Source organism: Octopus sinensis, linkage group LG22 (genome assembly GCF_006345805.1).
Source record: "Octopus sinensis linkage group LG22, ASM634580v1, whole genome shotgun sequence".
NCBI lineage: Eukaryota > Metazoa > Mollusca > Cephalopoda > Octopoda > Octopodidae > Octopus > Octopus sinensis.
This window is the reverse complement of record NC_043018.1, coordinates 14,311,551-14,328,946: the sequence shown is the minus strand read 5'-3', so window position 1 is coordinate 14,328,946 and position 17,396 is coordinate 14,311,551. Positions and strand designations below refer to the sequence as shown.

At 39.7% G+C, this 17,396-nt stretch overlaps 1 protein-coding gene across 1 annotated transcript in view; it reads left to right on the top strand.

Moving 5' to 3' along the window:
• Nucleotides 1-7,385, top strand: part of LOC115223145 (RING finger protein 145-like) — a 9,162-nt gene extending 1,777 nt beyond the window's left edge. The window contains exons 2-3 of the mRNA XM_029793568.2: nucleotides 3,868-4,067; nucleotides 5,067-7,385. Coding sequence (XP_029649428.1) covers nucleotides 3,872-4,067; nucleotides 5,067-7,036 — 2,166 coding nt within the window. The 5' untranslated portion in view covers nucleotides 3,868-3,871 and the 3' untranslated portion in view covers nucleotides 7,037-7,385. The remainder of the gene's footprint in view (nucleotides 1-3,867; nucleotides 4,068-5,066) is intronic.
• Nucleotides 7,386-17,396: the final 10,011 nt, after the last annotated feature.

The window sequence follows — 17,396 nt, the reverse complement described above, 5'->3', positions numbered from 1 at the left end:
ACAAGCATATACACACACATACATACATACATACATTATATATATATATATATATATATATATATATATATAGGCGCCTCCTCCGTAGGGTCCTATCAGAAGCAACCATCATTAGACTTTAAACTTAGATTCTTGAGTGTGACTCACTGAGACGGTGAATATTATCCAACCATCTCGTTCTTGACCCACCCCTAAGTCTTCTGCAAATTGGTCATTTATAGCATTTCTCTTATTGTTATATCATCTTGGTTAAGTTACCCTGAATGTGCATACTTTTGAATGCTGAGTACCCCTATCACACATCCCTCATAAAAATTGTCACTGTTATTCGTCTCTACATTCCTTATGCTTCTCACCTTGTCAAGAGGTTGGTGAGTGAGCAGAGACATAGAGTTGTGAAATCCTTTGAAGTGTGTTCAGCAAACAGTTACCGTCTCGGTGCTGGTGTCATGAAGGAAAAAAGAAAAATGCACCTAGTATGCTCTGTAAAATGTAAGGTCAAGGGGACCATTTAGTAATGTTTAAAGCAGTGGTTCTCAACTGAGGTTCTTATGGCCCCAGAGCTTCCATATAAGATTTTGGTGGGGTCCATGCAACAAAATGGTGAATTGGGGACCCACAATATTTTAAGGGCCCTTGAAAAAGTTTTGTTTTCATCATCATCATCATCGTTTAACGTCCGTTCTCCATGCTAGCATGGGTTGGATGGTTCGACCGGGGATCTGGGAAGCCAGAAGGCTGCACCAGGCTCCGGTCTTATCTGGCAAAGTTTCTACAGCTGGATGCCCTTCCTAACGCCAACCACTCCGTGAGTGTAGTGGGTGCTTTTTACGTGCCACCTGCACTGTTTTAGATGTATGTATTGGTATATATTAAAAGAAGCAGCTAGGTTTCTTTCTCTAACATTTTACATAGTTCAACTTACACAAGTTAATGTGAGGAAAATAAAATAGGAATTTTGAAAGAAGTTTCTATGGAATTTAGTTTTTAGACATTGAATAGCTGTGGGGGTCCACCAAAATAAAGTAGTATTTCAGAGGGGTCCTTAGATAAGAAAAAAATGGTTGAGAATCCCTGGTTTAGAATTTGACACCTCTCTTCGGCTGGTGTTATGGCGGGGGGGGGGAGCACCCAGTACATTCTGTAAAGTTGTTGGCACTTGGAAGGCTTACCTTGATTTTGTATGATACCTGTAAATGAATGTTACTCTCATGCACGCATTGTCCTTCCTCTCCAAACTTCCATGTAAATATGCCTGGTCATGAGGAAATATAACCTCACTTGGAAACGGGTGAGGGTTGGCAACAAGAAGAGGGTATCTGAGCCTAGAAAATCTGCCTGACCCATGTAAGTATGGAAAATTGGACGTTAAAACTGATAGTGATCAGACTCAATGTGATCAGGTAGCTTACATTGTTTCTAAGTCAATGGATCATAAGTTTTTGACATACATTTTGTTTGTAGGAGATGACCTTCATTGATCAAAAACTAGAACTGAAAATTAGGTTAAATATTTTAAGTGCATAACAGTAAAACTAGGATATGGTAAGACTGACTGTATTATTTAAAACTTCATAACCTAAATTACAAACTGAATTGCACACACACACACACGATTGTTTCTTTATTTATTATTTGTTTCTTCTCGAGCCATGCCTGGCTCATAAGGGCCGGTTTTCCGGTTTCTTGGCGTATAGGTTCCCCACCTGGACGGGACGCTAGTCCGTCGCAGGTGAGCTGCAAGATACAGGAGGAAAGAGCGAGAGAAATTTGTGGCGAAAGAGTCAGCAGAGGTTCGCCATTACCTTCTGCCGGAGCCGCGTGAAGCTTAGGTGTTCTCACTCATAAACACACACATCGCCCGGTCTGAGATTCGAATCCGCGATCCTTCGACCGTTGCTCTAACCACTAATTGTGTGTGTGTGTGTTTCCATATGGCTTTGCATTTTCCTGACTTCTGCAATCTTTCTTCTTTTATGTTTCAGCCTTGAGGCTGTGGCCATGCTGGGGTACCTTATAGTTACTTTTTTTTATTTACTCATGTCTTTCATAAGCAAAATTGTAGCATCAAGAAGAGAAGCGAACCTTGGAAGTCTGCCTGAAAGAGTCTTGTCTAAGCTCTGGCAGCATAGGGGAAAAGCTGACATAGAACAGCAACAACAACAACAACAATAATAATCCTTTGTATTATAGAGACAAAGACTAAAATTTTGTGGGGCTAGGGGCTGGTCGATTACATCAACCCATGTTCAACTGGTGCTCATCTTATTGGCACCTGAAAGGTAAAGCTGACCTCAGCAGAATTTGAACTCAGAACACAAAGATGGACGAAATGTGACCAAGCGTTTTGTCCATCATGCTGACATTTCCGCCAGCTCAATAATAATAACCACTTTCAAATTTTGGCACAAGGCTAGCAACTTTGGGTGGGTGTGTATGTTGATTACATCGACCCCCAGTAGTCATCTGGTACTTATTTTTTTTTTATCAACCCTGAATGGATGAAAAGCAAAGTTGACCTTGGTGGAATTTGAACTCAGAACATAAAAATGCTGCTAAGCATTTTGCCTGGTGTGCTAACGATTCTACCAGCTCAGTAGTAGTAGTAGTAATAATAATAATAATAATAATGATAATCCTTTCTATTAAAGGCATAAGGCCTGGAATTTTGGTGGAGGGAGCTAGTCGGTTATATTTGACCCAAGTGCTTAACTGGTACTTATTTCATTGACCTCAAAAGGATGAAAGCAAAGTTGACCTCTGAGGTAGAAGTTGAACTCAGAATGTAAAGACAGGTTAAATGCTGCTAAACATTTTACTTGGCATGCTAATGGTTTTGCAATCTTAATAATAATAATAGTAATAATGATGATGATGATTTCTAATAGGCTTCAGCACAGTTTCTGTTCAGCTGATTCCACTAGTTTGGCATGGGCCAGCCATTTGGCTACAGTTGAAAACACTTGCCCAAGGTACTACGTTGGGATTGAACTTAAATGAAGTAGTTAAATAAAAAATAAATGCACCCCTTTTAAAGCCTAGCCAGGCTCATGGGCCCGGTTTCCTGGTTTCTATGGCGTATGTGTTCCCCAGCTGGATGGGACGCCAGTCCATCATAGCGTTACTCATTTTTGCCAGCTGAGTGGACTGGAGCAACGTGAAATGAAGTGTTTTGCTCAAGAACACAACGCGTCACCCGGTCCAGGAATCGAAACCACAATCTTACGATCATGGTGCCGACACCTTAACCACTAAGCCACGTGCCTCCACAAATGAAGTAGTAGCAAACAAAATTCTTAACATTGGCACAGGTGTGGCTGTGTGATAAGAAATTGGCTTTCCAATCACATGGTCCCAAGTTCAGTCCCACCGTGTGGAATTTTTGGGTAAGCGTCTTCTACTATATATCCCTGGGCCGCCCAAAGCCTTTTGAATGGATTTTGTAGACAGAAACTGAAAGAAGCTCATCGTATGTGTGTGAGTGTGTTTATCCATCCCAACTTGCTTGATAACTGGTGTTGGTGTGTTCATGTCCCTGTAACTTAGCAGTTTGGGCAAAAGAGACTGATAGAATAAATACCAGACTTAACAAGAAAGTGAGTACTGGTTTCAATTAGATTGACTATAATTCCTCAAGGTGATGCTCCAACATGGCCACAGAAGCAAGTAAACGATGGAAAATAAAAGAATTACATTAGAAAATTTGGTATTTTGCATCAAAAATATTCATTATCGCTAATTAATCTGAGAGTAACTAATTAGCTTATGTATGTAGACAATTTAGTGTTTATGATGATGATGATGATGATAAGGTGTTTTTCTTTCACTTGTTCTTTCACTGTCCTTGTTGTTCCATTTCAAATTTAGTAAGATGCCACCATCTTGCATCACTCGGTTCCTGTCCAAGATCCATCGGGAACAGCTGGAGACTGGAGTAGCTGTTGTGTTGCGGATCCCATCGCTATTCATTGTAGAACTCTGCTTTCGTACTGACCCTCTGAAGAGTGTCCCGGTGGGGACCAGAGCCAAAGATGTCCACCTCGTGGCCAATTTCATTTATTATGCAGGTAAGTGAATAGATTAATCAGATTATTGACATGAATTGTTTTATAACCCTTTGACATCTGCTTATGACGGCCCGTCAAAGGTGATGACGTCATTGATCCAAGACATTCATCCTTGTGGGAGTGGATCTGACTGTTGAGACCGTTATGAGATAGGCAAACCCTGTGGTACCGAAATTGACCCCAATCAACAGTTGCAGGGGTTGATGATGACATCTCCTCCTCCTCTCTTCATACAGTCTCTGGACATACTTGTCCTGGGTATTTTACCTTGTTTTATGCTCAAACCAACCAGTTTCAGCTTCCAAAACCCACCTTACAATGTTATTGTAAAAATAAACGAACCTGTCGTCAAAATCTTGAAGCTACGAAATAATACGCAATTAACTCAAAATGATGTGAATAAATTAGCAATGCGAAAGGGTTGCTTTTCCTTTGTTTAAGAACAGAATCTAATATATTTTGTTAGATCAGAATCCATTCTTGAAAAACTCTTGAAACTTTCTCTGCTAATATATTGCACAACACAAACACACACAAACTCTCTGTCCATTTATATCTATCTCTCTTTCCATCTGTCTGTCAGTCAGTCTATGTATATCCATCTGTCTGTCTGTCTATATCTATTTACCTGTCTGTCTATATCTATTTACCTGTCTACCTACATATGTCTGTCTGTCATTACCTGTGGATTGTTGGCAATTTTTTTTTTTTTATTCACTTTCTCTTGGACTTTCCTCTGTCTCCTATTCCGAAGAAGAGTTTTCTTCGAAATGGTAAACAACCTTTCTTTCCTTCTGTGAGCATCCTTTAATTCTTTGCACGCACCACGTCCTCACGTTTTTTCTTGTGTCTTTTCTTCCTTTTTTAAATTTTTTTTATTATATATATATCAGTATATGTATATCTATCTATGTGCATATATCTATATCTTTGTTTATATATCTATATACATATATCGTTACTACATTTTTGATGTTTTTTTTTTTTTTTTTATTTCAGCTTTCATTTTGGCCATAACACTTGCTGTGTTACCACTGAAGAAACTGGTCAACTTCTACATGTACTTAGTCAGTGCGCTGCTCCTGACAGTAAGTTACCATGTGTCCTTTTCCTACGTCGAGGATGAGAAGACCTTGGGCTTCGACCATTCTCCTTTCAATGATTTGCGTGAGAACCCGGCTCGCATTCAAGAATTACTCTTGTATCTTTGCATCCAATGGCTCATAGGAGCCCTGATAGCCTACCTGCTAGACATTAAAAATTGGACAAAATACTTGACTCTGGCATTCTCTACACCTGTGTTGGCCCACCTGGCAGGTGTTCCTGTCGAACACCTGAGCGCTGTCCACAATGTTGCTTCGACTGTCATTATTTCCGTCATTCTTCTGCACCTGTTCAATAGTCTCAGCTGCACTTTGGATTTTGTCAAATCAGAAATCAATCGTCTGTGGCAAATAATAAATGCCACAGGCTGGCTACCGATAATTGTCTCTCTGTGGCACACAATAATGTTACCCACACAGCTTCTCTTGTTCTGGATGGTTCTGTTTTGCACACAGCTCTACATATACCTGAGTGCTGAAAACAACCCGATCATCCAGGAGGGTTGGCTGGTGATGGTCTTGGCTAGTATTGGTGAGTGCTGTGCAACACCGGTCAGTCTGTTTGCACTGTGTGTCACAATCTCTTATGCATCCTACTACATCCTGACCCTCACTAAACTCTACTTGCAAGGCTGGAATGCCATTGGCCATGACAACGATGGAATGCGAGGATGGACTGAGGGCTTCACAATGCTGCTGATTGCAATGCAGACTGGTCTTTTAGAGCTACGGCCCTTGCAGCGTGCCTTTCTTATGAGTATCTTGTTGTTCATTGTGGCTTCGTCTTTGATTCAATCCATGTACGAGATGACCGACCCCATCCTCTTGACCCTTAGTGCTTCTCGGAATGGCAGCATCTTTAAACATTTGAGGGCCGTTGTACTGTGTACTTTCCTCTGGATGTTTCCTCTCTACATGACGTACATGATCTGTCAGTACCTTGACCTCGACTTCTGGTTGCTCGTTATCATCTCCAGCTGTTTGCTGACCTCTGTGCAGGTCATCGGCTCCCTTGCTATCTACGTCCTCTTCATGTATGACTACGTACGCAATGAGCCGTGGGAGTCGCTCGATGACGTCATCTACTACGCTCGGTCGACCACTCGTGTTCTCGAGTTCATCGTTGCCGTTTTTGTTGTGTGTTACGGACTGAAGGAGACGCTGTTCGGTGTGTGGAGCTGGATCAACTCGTCCATCCTCATCATTCACTGTTACTTCAATGTCTGGCAGCGACTGCAGAGTGGCTGGAAGAGCTTCCTGCAACGGCGGGAGGCTGTCAAGATGCTGGAATCGATGCCATGTGCCAGCCAGGAGCAGTTGAAAACGCACGGAGATGTGTGTGCGATATGCTTCCAGGAGATGACTGTCGCTCGGATTACCAAGTGCAACCACTTCTTCCACGGGTTCTGTCTGCGAAAGTGGCTCTATGTGAAGGATGCTTGTCCCATGTGCCACCAGAAAGTGTCATCTATCTATAAGGAGGAAGAGTCGCCTGTTGTGAGCCAAAACAATAACACTGAAGATGGTGGCACTGAAACGGAATCTGGTGCTGCAACGGAACTTTTCCAAACCTCTGTTTCTAAAGTGGAGCCATCAACAGAAGCAACAACAGCTGGACAATCAGAAGCAAAGCCATCGGTCAGTGGACACGTCAGCAACAATGTGCCGGCCAGTCTTATTGATGAGGATTCTCTACAAAAACAGCAGGAAGTTGAAGCAGTGGCATCTGCCAAACTGGAGGAATTCAAGTTGGAACAGAAATCTGGTTCCAATCTTGTTTCTGACAAAGAAGATCGGGTGAATGACAATGTGAAACAGGCACACAACACAGCAGGTACCCCTGTGATCTCTGTGTCAGAAGCCTAATAATTACTTTATGTCTTAAAAACAAGTAAAAATACCCCCCCCCCAAAAAAAAAAATATCAACTAGTACTGCTGATAGAGAGAAACTTAGTCTGTACCTTACCTCACAGCTCCCTGATAAAATGGAAATACATTTTCTTTTGTTGTGTTTTTAGCGGGTGAGGGGATTAGTGCAATGACAGGGTGACGGTGGGGTAGGGTTAACATCTTAGCTTGAGCAAGTACTTTATTGCTGATTAGAATTTCAGCTCAAAAAGCGAAAATAAAAATAAAATAAAAATATATAAGAATAAAATATAAGTGAAAAAAAAAAAATCCTGAAAAAAAAAAAACATTGAAGTTAAAAAAAAATAGAAAAAAAAACGTGACAAAAATGTGAAAAAAAAACCCCCCAGAAACCAAAAGTGTTCTCATGGAAGGATCGATATTTTATCAATTGCTTTGACGGTTCGACCATCCATATCTTACCTGAGCTGTCGATAAATGTTGATTTTTTTTTTTTTTTTGGTAAAAAAACAAAAATGCACTCGTTTTTTTCCTTATCTTTTTTCCTCTCCCCCCCTCCTGTTACATCTGCTCCATATTTCCTTCCACCACTTCTATCACACTTTCCCCAACTTCTACAAGATAAAAGAACAAAAAGAAAAAAAACAAAACATTTTCATAAATGATATTTTAACTGGCATCTCACCCTCTTTTAAATTACACACCTGCATACATATTTGTATTAATGTATGTTTTGTAAATCTGTGTGTGTGTATGTGTATATATATATATAAGCTTTTGTATATGTTTGTCCCAGACTTTTATGAATACAAATGTCTGTGTTTATTACGTATTTTTTTGTTACTGTCTTAGCTTTCTTCTTGTTTTATATATTTTTTGCTGTTCTCGTAACTCGTCCTTTTAACCATTCACATTTTTTGTACCTGTCCTCTTTACCCTTATTTGCATTCATCTTCCATGTCTGCTCATTCATACCCCAGAAGCTTATGTTGCTGACGCTGCCAAATTGAGCAATATTATTGATGGTATCAAAATTGTGATGATTTTTGGTTGACAACTGATGAGGGGTTCAGCATGTCCATTGTGTCTGTTTTCCTGTGTTTTATGCATGTTCCTTTATTGTCATTGTGTGTTGCATTTTATCAGTATAATGTGTGTGTTTTTATATATACATATATATATATATATAATAGCAGCCCCAGCCATCCAAGGTACCTTGGATCGCAGGACGGCCTGCTGTGCTTACCTTGGATTGTAGGGCGACCTGCTGTGCTTAAGGAGACCTATTGAGTCAAGTGCATCAATATCAAAATAAAAATCAAATGGAAATTGTAGTTGCGATACCCGTGCCGGTGGCACATAAAAAGCACCATCCGAACATGGCCATTGCCAGCCTCCTCTGGCACCTAAAACGCACCCACTACACTCACGGAGTGGTTGGCGTTAGGAAGGACATCCAACTGTAGAAACACTGCCAAATCAGACTGGAGCTTGGTGCAGCCTCCTGGCTTCCCAGACCCCGGTCAAACTGTCCAACCCATGCTAGCATGGAAAACGGACGTTAAATGATGATGATGATGATATAGTGTGTGTGTAAGGTAAATGCTATAAGGATTTTGAAGTTTCATTTCTTGTTGGTTTTGCCATTCTGACAAAGTCACTGTCAGCTTTATTCTCATAAAACTAAATTCAATATTTGATTGATTGATTGATTCTAGTTTCAGCTCATGAGCTGTGGCCATGCTGGGGCACCGCCATTTTGATTTTTAGTGATTTTTTTTTTCAATTGGCACATGACCAACAATCAGTAATACACACATGCACAAACACACGCACGTGTTATGTCTGTATGTGTCTATCTATTTGTATGTATGTGTGTGTGTTTGTGTGGAATAAAATCAAATTATGCAAATTAAGTAGCTCTTTAATATAGCCAATGTCTGTCCCATACTTAATGTACATGAATTGTTTATACCAGGAGTTGTTGGTTTTCAGTTTGAAGGGGATTTTGCTAGACAAAACCCCCACAGATTCTGGTGTTTAAGCAACACACATTTAAGTATGTGGTATTGATAATGTGTGTGTGTATATATGATAATAATTATAATCATCATCGTTTAACGTCTGCTTTCCATGCTAGCATGGGTTGGACGATTTGACTGAGGACTGGTGAACCAGATGGCTGCGCCAGGCTCCAATCTGATCTGGCAGAGTTTTTACAGCTGGATGTCCTTCCTAATGCCAATCACTCCGAGAGTGTAGTGGGTGCTTTTACATGTCACCGGCACGAGGGCCAGTCAGGCGGTACTGGCAATGGCCACGCTCAAATGGTGTTTTTTTATGTGCCACCTGCACAGGAGCCAGTCCAGTGACACTGGCAACGATCACGCTCGGATGGTTCTCTTAGCGCTCCACTAGCATGGATGCCAGTCAGTCCTAAGGTGGAATTTATAAACATTTGATACATTGCATTTATTAATTCATAAACAGTTAATGCAATGCATTGAATGTTTATAAATTCCAACCTAGGATTATTATTATTATCATTATTATTATTGTTATTGTTATCCCACATTATATTGGTATAACTTGATGCAACCCCAAAAACTGGTTCACCAGTCAGCATCATTAGACGGTGGCTGGCATAATGGAATGGGAGTTTTGTTTGCATGGTTGAAACATTATCATAAACAAATTTAACATATATATATATATATGTATGTATATATGTCTTGGTATTGAAAATATATGCGTGTGTCTGTATATGTGTGTGTGTCTGTTTGTCTATCTGTTTGTTTGTCTTATGGTATACCAAACTTGTAACTTAATAAATCATGTGTACTTGGAGCAATTCCTGGTCTGTGGATTGTTGTTGTTATGCACCACAAACTTGTTAAATATTATTTTACAATATTGTACAATACTGAATTTTTCAGCTGTTATATTCTGGTGTCTGTATATGTGTGGAGGGAATTCAGGCTCCCATATGTATATTTGTACTCGATGTAGACCAGTGGTTTTCAACCAGGGTTCCGCGGAACCTTAGGCTTCCGTCTATACAGTGCAGGGGTTCCGCAAGAAGTTACAAAACTGCTATAATCGGCTGTAATTTTTAAGTCTCCTGTGCAGATATGTGTGCATAAGACAATTAAATTATTGCACAGGGGTTCCTCGAGCCAGTGGAATGTTTCCTTGGGGTTCCGCTCCAGCAAAAAGTTTGAAAAGCACTGATGTAGGCACACGTTTACATACGCTTGGTTATGGGCATGTTGTATTTATCTGTCCTCAATATGTAGACTCACATATACACTCAGGTTGCGTTTATTAATGTGTAAGAAATATCTGCGTGTACATTTTAGATACACACATAATACACTTTACAAACATCAGCTAGGCACGCGTATGCTTGTGTGTGTTCCCCCAAATACCTGATGAAGGTGTATGCTTCAGTAGTGCAAGCTCCCCTTGGAAATATGAAGGGTTTGGGCATGGTTAACACACACACACTCCCTCTCTCTCTCTCTCTTTCCTCACACACACACTCCCTCTCTCTCTCTCTCTTTCCTCACACACACATGGCCTTTTCGTGTCTAGCCTTTAACCTTTTTTGTTTGAAACTGTTAAGTAATGAGATTTGAAACTATCTTTTTAAGCTTTGTATAAACAGTAGAATTGCAGACAGGTGGTTATGACTCTGACCACTGTTGCTTGTGTGGTGATGTAATCAGTGGTCCCAGGTGACAGTGTTGGTTGTAGTGTCAGTTGGCAACAGCTTATACAGTGGAAACCAAACGTTCAGGATTATTGATTACTTTGTTGATGACAATGACGATGAAGAAATATTGACTGTATTCTTCAGATACCATATTCTAATCCCAGAGAATACTCTAGGACTTCCCAGAGAACCATTTTGGCCAAAACGTTATTATTTTGGTTAGGCTTAGCTTCGGCTTTATTCCTGGTAGGAATTATGTGGACAGCTGTAACCTTAGGTATCCAAAAGTTCGTTGTAGTCTTTTAAATGCTTAGAACCTTCCTGATAATCCTTGCTGTCCCTAAAAGACAGACTTTCTGTAGGAGCTCCACTGGGCATTCTATTTCAATCTCTTTCTATTATTTTTATTATTTAAAACGGTGAGCTGGCAGAATCATTAGCACACCAGGTGAAATGCTTAGTAGTATTTCACCTGCCACTACACTCTGAGTTCAAATTCTGCCAAGGTCGACTTTGCCTTTCATCCTTTCGGAGGTTAAGTACCAGTTACACACTGGGGTCGATGTAATCGACTTAATTCCTTCCCCAAAATTTGTGGCCTTGTGCTTCCAGTAGAAAGGATTATTATTATTATTATTATTATTGTTATCATCATGGTGGGTGCTGGTTGAGCCATCAGTATCGTAGACAAAATGCTTAGCCCCATTTTTATGTTCTGAGTTCAAGTCCTGCTGAGGTCGACTTTGCTTTTCATCTTTTTTGGGGTTTATGATATAAAGTGTCAGTTGGGTACCAGAGTTAATGTAATTGACTAGACCCCCTCCTCCAAAATTTCAGGCCTTGTGCCTATTGTAGAAAGGATTATTATTATTATTATTATGAAGGTGGAGAGCTGGCCGACCCATTGGCATGTCGGACAAAATGGCCTTGTGGCATTTCATCCATCTTTATGTTGTGAGTTCAAATTCCAACGAGTTCAACTCTGCCTTTCATCTTTTTGGGGTTGGTATAATAGATACCAGTCAAATACTGGGACCAGTGGAATCGACTTAGCCCCTCCCCTCAGTCTGCTGACGCTTTGCCAAACTTTGAATCTATTTTTATTAGTAGTATTATTAGTATCATCATTATTAAGGTGGTGAGTTGACTTTGCTTTCCATCCTTTTGGTGTCGTCAATAAACCGAGTACCAGTGAAATACTGGGGTCGATGTAATTGACCAGTCCCTTCCCCCAAAATTTCAGGCCTTATGCTTTTAGTAGAAACGATTTTTATTATTATTATTATTTAAAACGGTGAGCTGGCAGAATCATTAGCATGCTGGACGAAATGCTTTGTGATATTTCACCGTTCGCTATGTTCTGAGTTCAAATTCCGCCGAGGTGGACTTTGCCTTTCACCCTCTCTGGGTTGATAAATTAAGTACCAGTGAAACACTGAGGGGGGTTGATGTAATCGATTTGTCCCCTCCCCCAAAGTGACTGCCCTTGTGGCAAAATTTAAAACCCTTATGTAGTACTGGAGTAGGGTTTCAATCGACTGTCTCCATCCCTGACAATAATTAGCCAAAAAGAAACATTAAAACAATAAAATACAGCATCATCATCATCATCATCATCATCAACAGCAATCACAATATCAGTCGTTCAGCATCTTTTTCTTAATTTTGTTTCATCTACAGACTTTCTTTCCTCATCTAACCAAATAAAGTATTATGATAGACTTGAAATGTTTTCTTCTCATCTTCCAAAATATAACATTATTATTATTATTATTATAGAAGGTGATGAGATGGCACAAACCGTTAGCATGCCTACCAGCATTTTGTCTGTCTTTACAGTCTGAGTTCAATTCCTGACTAGGTTAATTTTGCTTGTCATCCTTTCAGGGGTCAGTAAAATAATTGCCAGTTACCCCTATTGAGGTCCATGTCACTGACTTAGGTCCTTCCCCGAATTTACTGGCTTTGTGCAAAAATTTGGACCCATTATTGTTATTGCGGTCATCATTGTCCTTGTGGGTGGCCTAAGCTAATAGTAAATCCTTTTTTTTTTTTTTTTTGTAAGTTCTATCACGATTGTGACATCATGGAAATATGACAATTCCGATGATGGTTTTGGAGTATTTTCAAACGTAGAGATGTTCCAGTGTGTGCCTTTTGTCTTCACTGGTGAAGGCATAGATTCATGTGAATATACTTAGATATGCCATCACAATCTTTTATTTCTCGTTTCTTTTCATCTGTGGCGAAACGCCAAGCGCATACATCGTTTGCGTGTGGTGGGGTAGGGGGTGATCCGATGAATAAAATGTTTATTTTAGTGACAGCATTGTTTCATGTCAAGGCCATTGTGATACGTTTATCTCTTCTTCTTCTCAAATGTGTGATTGGGTTTGGAACCATATATATATATCTGTGTCTCTTCTTCCTTATCACCTGTTTGTCTAACTCTGTCTCCCTCCTCTCTCTCTCTCTCTATATATATCAGTCAGTCAAGATTGTTTTATTTGCGTATATTTTTAAAACAATTGAAGTTGTAATTAACACTTACATTGCTTTCAGAATCTGTACAGATAAACGGTTAGAGTATAATCGTTAGAGTATAGACCTGCACACTCACATCAGAACATATTTTTAGAGAAAGATTAGTCATTAAACTAGGATTGTTTAATATAAGTGTGCCTGTGTATTTAATAAAATGTAACTGTAAAACACACACACATTACCATAGTCCTTAACTCATGTTGATTAATACTTGGTACCTTTTTTTTTAAAATCCTCTTTTGGGGTGTGAGATGCCATTTTTTAAAAATCCTTTTTCACTTTTTATTTTTTTTATTCTTGTTTGTTGGTTTTCTTGTTTACGATATATAAAAAAGAAAGAAAAAAAAAACCAAATTAAAACTGAGGCTGAGTGTGTAATTCAGTTCAAATTTGTGGAGCAATTATGGTGTATTTTTAATGTAATATAATATGATATTATCTTATTTTCATTTTTTAAAAAATTTTTTTCAATCATTTGATAATTTTTAAAATTACAAACCAAGCTCCCCCCTCCCCCCCTCTGTGTGTTTGTCTCTGATTTTCAAGTCCAATGTCTTTTATCTGCCCCAATCTACTTCAAATGACGTCACTGATCTTAATCTCTTCCTATAACGACCATCTCATAGTGTTCGGAATATCTCAACATCTTGGCCTTACCTCTCTTCCTTAACCGCCATCGTCTCTCTATTATACAGGTTACATTAGTCTTTCTACCTGGCCGGCTCCTGTCAAACCGTCCAACCCATGCCAGCATGGAAGACGGATGTTAACCCTTTTGTTACCAACCCAGCTGAAACCAGCTCTGGGTCTTTAGTATAAATGTCTTGTTTTCATAAGTTTTGAATTCAAATCTTCCACCAAATCTTAGTCACAATTTATGTTCCTAACACTAGCTCAATGATAACCATGTTATTTTACTAAATTATTCGTTATTATCATCATCATCATCATTTAGCGTCCGTTCTCCATGCTAGCATGGGTTGGACGGTTCAACTGGGGTCTGTGAAGCTGGAAGGCTTCATCAGGCCCAGTCAGATCTGGCAGTGTTCCTACGGCTGGATGCCCTTCCTAACGCCAACCACTCCGTGAGTGTAGTGGGTGCTTTTTACGTGCCACCCGCACAGGAGTCAGACGGAGCTGGCAAACGGAAGAAACACAGAGCATCTCAAAATAAATACAGTAACGAAAGGGTTAAACAATGATGATGGTGATGATGATTCCTGTTGACATATGTTGCCTTTGATTCGGTTAATTTTGAAAAATAACGAAGAACTCTAGTCAAATATCTTCATTATTACGAACCGTTTAGCATTCAGATTATTCTGTCACGTGGAATGCTTTATTCATTCACATAGTTTTGAATGGGAGGCGCAATGGCCCAGTGGTTAGGGCAGCGGACTCGCGGTCATAGGATCGCGGTTTTGATTCCCAGACCGGGCGTTGTGAGTGTTTATTGAGCGAAAACACCTAAAAGCTCCACGAGGCTCCGGCAGGGGATGGTGGTGATCCCTGCTGTACTCTTTCACCACAACTTTCTCTCACTCTTACTTCCTGTTTCTGTTGTACCTGTATTTCAAAGGGCCGGCCTTGTCACTCTCTGTGTCACGCTGAATATCCCCGAGAACTACGTTAAGGGTATACGTGTCTGTGGAATGCTCAGCCACTTACACGTTAATTTCACGAGCAGGCTGTTCCGTTGATTCGGATCAACCGGAACCCTCGTCGTCGGAACCGACGGAGTGCTTCCATCCATCCAGTTTTGAATGAATCGTTCATTATCTCCTAGGTTTAATATTTTGGGGTTGTGCTTGTTTAGTTTTAGAATGACATCGTACAGGAGATGTCGGTGGCCGGATCTGGTCAGTTTGGTCAGTAGATATTAATTACTTGTTGGGACACCGTATTTCATTATGCAGCCATAATGGAAAGATAAAAGCAGGCAAGGTTCAGTGATTCCGGAGAAGGACAGGATCTCAATCTATTTAGAGTTGAAATTAGAAGAATGTTGGACAGTGTTGATGATGAGTATCGTTGGGGTTTTGTAAAAATATATATTTTGAGATGATGTTGGTCAACAAGACATCTCTTAGCAGTTCCGAGAAATTTCTCTGGAGATTTCAAAATTCACCTCTCTCTTCTTTCATGACATATAAACTGGTCTAATTTAATGAATTTTATATATTTTGTTATTCATAAATTTTATTTACTAATGCTCTTCACCAGCAAAAAAAAAAAAATAAAAGGAAAATGTCCGTTATTGTTTTTGGACAGTGTAACTTGATTTTTTTTTTCTTTACATTAATGATGACATTAAGTAGTATTAAGAAATTTAACTAATTAAAGGCGTTCCAGCCATGATTATCAAATATGTCCTGTATACAAGAAACTATATTTTTCTTTGGTAAGGTGTGTTTTTAGGAAGACTTACCTGTTATTTTGGCCACAGCAGCCTGATCAACCTTGTAGAGGCTCTCTCTGAGGCTAATGTTTCTCTTAGATTTAGCCAAATTCTTTTCTTCTGTTTCAAAATAAACATTTGGTTTTTATACATACATCAATGCATGCATATATGTATAATATGTGCTTTTTATGTGCCACCGACATGGTTGCCAGTTACAGGAGACCAACATCAGCCACAACTATGATTCCACTCGGCTTGCTGGGTCTTCTCAAGCACGACATAATCGCAAAAAGGTCTTGGTCACTTGTCGTTGAAGTAGTGCACTGTATGGCTGCAAGTCGTGGACAATGTTGAAGGCAGGCGAGAAAAAGAGTGAGCTCTTTTGAAATGTGGTGTTACCGCAGAATCCTTAGAGTGTCATGGATGGAGAGAAGGACGAACAACTGGGAACTAGGAAAGCTCAGTTAGGAGATGAAGCTTCGGCGAAACCTCACGAAGCAGAAGCTACGGTTCTTTGGCCACGTCATGCGCTGGGATGGACTTGGGCGAACGATCATAACTGGCAAGGTGAATGGCAGACGTAAAAGAGGCAGACCACCCCCACTTCTTGGCTGAAAGACATCGCAGCCACAGGATTGTCTTTATACTCAGCTGTCCATGGGGTGGGGGACAGGAGAAGGTGGCAAGACATCGTGATGACCACAGCATCGCATAGTGCAACACCTGACTAGGATGATGATGATGATATAAATAAAAGTGTGTTTGCTCTTCTATATAGGCTCATCCCCTGCCACCTTCCCCAGCTGAGCATCCCTAATCTTGTGGCTTGTAGGTGCTGACTCTCTTGCCACAACTTTCTCTCACTCTTTCCTCCTACATCTTGCAGCTCACCTGTGACAGATAGGGGTCTCGTCCAGGTGGGGAATCTATATGCCAAGGAAACCGGCCTTTATGAGCCAGGCATGGCTCGAGAAGGAACAAACAATATGTATGTACATATCAGGCTTCCTTCAGTTTCCATCTACCAAATCCACTCACAAGGCTTTGGTCAGCCCAAGGCTGGAGTGGAAGACATTTGCGCAGGTGACACACAGTGGGACTGAACCTGGAACCATGTGACTGGGAAGCCAACTTCTTACCACACAGCTATATCTGCACCTTTATTCATTAAATTTTTTTAAAGAAAAATCAAGTGAATATAACTAATTTAATTTTCTTTTTTTTTTTGTATAATAATTTAAGTTGGTGTTTGGAATATAATTTTAATAGTCAAAGGCAAAAAGTGGAGTATTATTTTTAACCTAGGTGAAATGCCAAAATTTGTATCCAACTTGTTGAGATTTAACTTATAAGTTTGTAGTTTTAAAGGAAATTAATTTAGGATATGTTAACTAGATGAGGTCATGGATAGATTGTCTGAGATGGGAGCTGGTAAATGTTGAACTGTTGAATTTTCTCTTTTTCTTTGTTTATAATGGCTTGTGTGTGTGTATGTGTAAATGTATACGTATGTATATATGTGTATATGTATGTGTATGAATGCATATATATATATATATATATATATATATTTGTATGTATGTATACACATACCATGTGAAAACGTTTTGAATTAAGTTAACCTGTTTACACACACACATGCAAATTATAAATATTTTCAATTGTGACAAAATATTTTTTGCAATAACTTCAAATG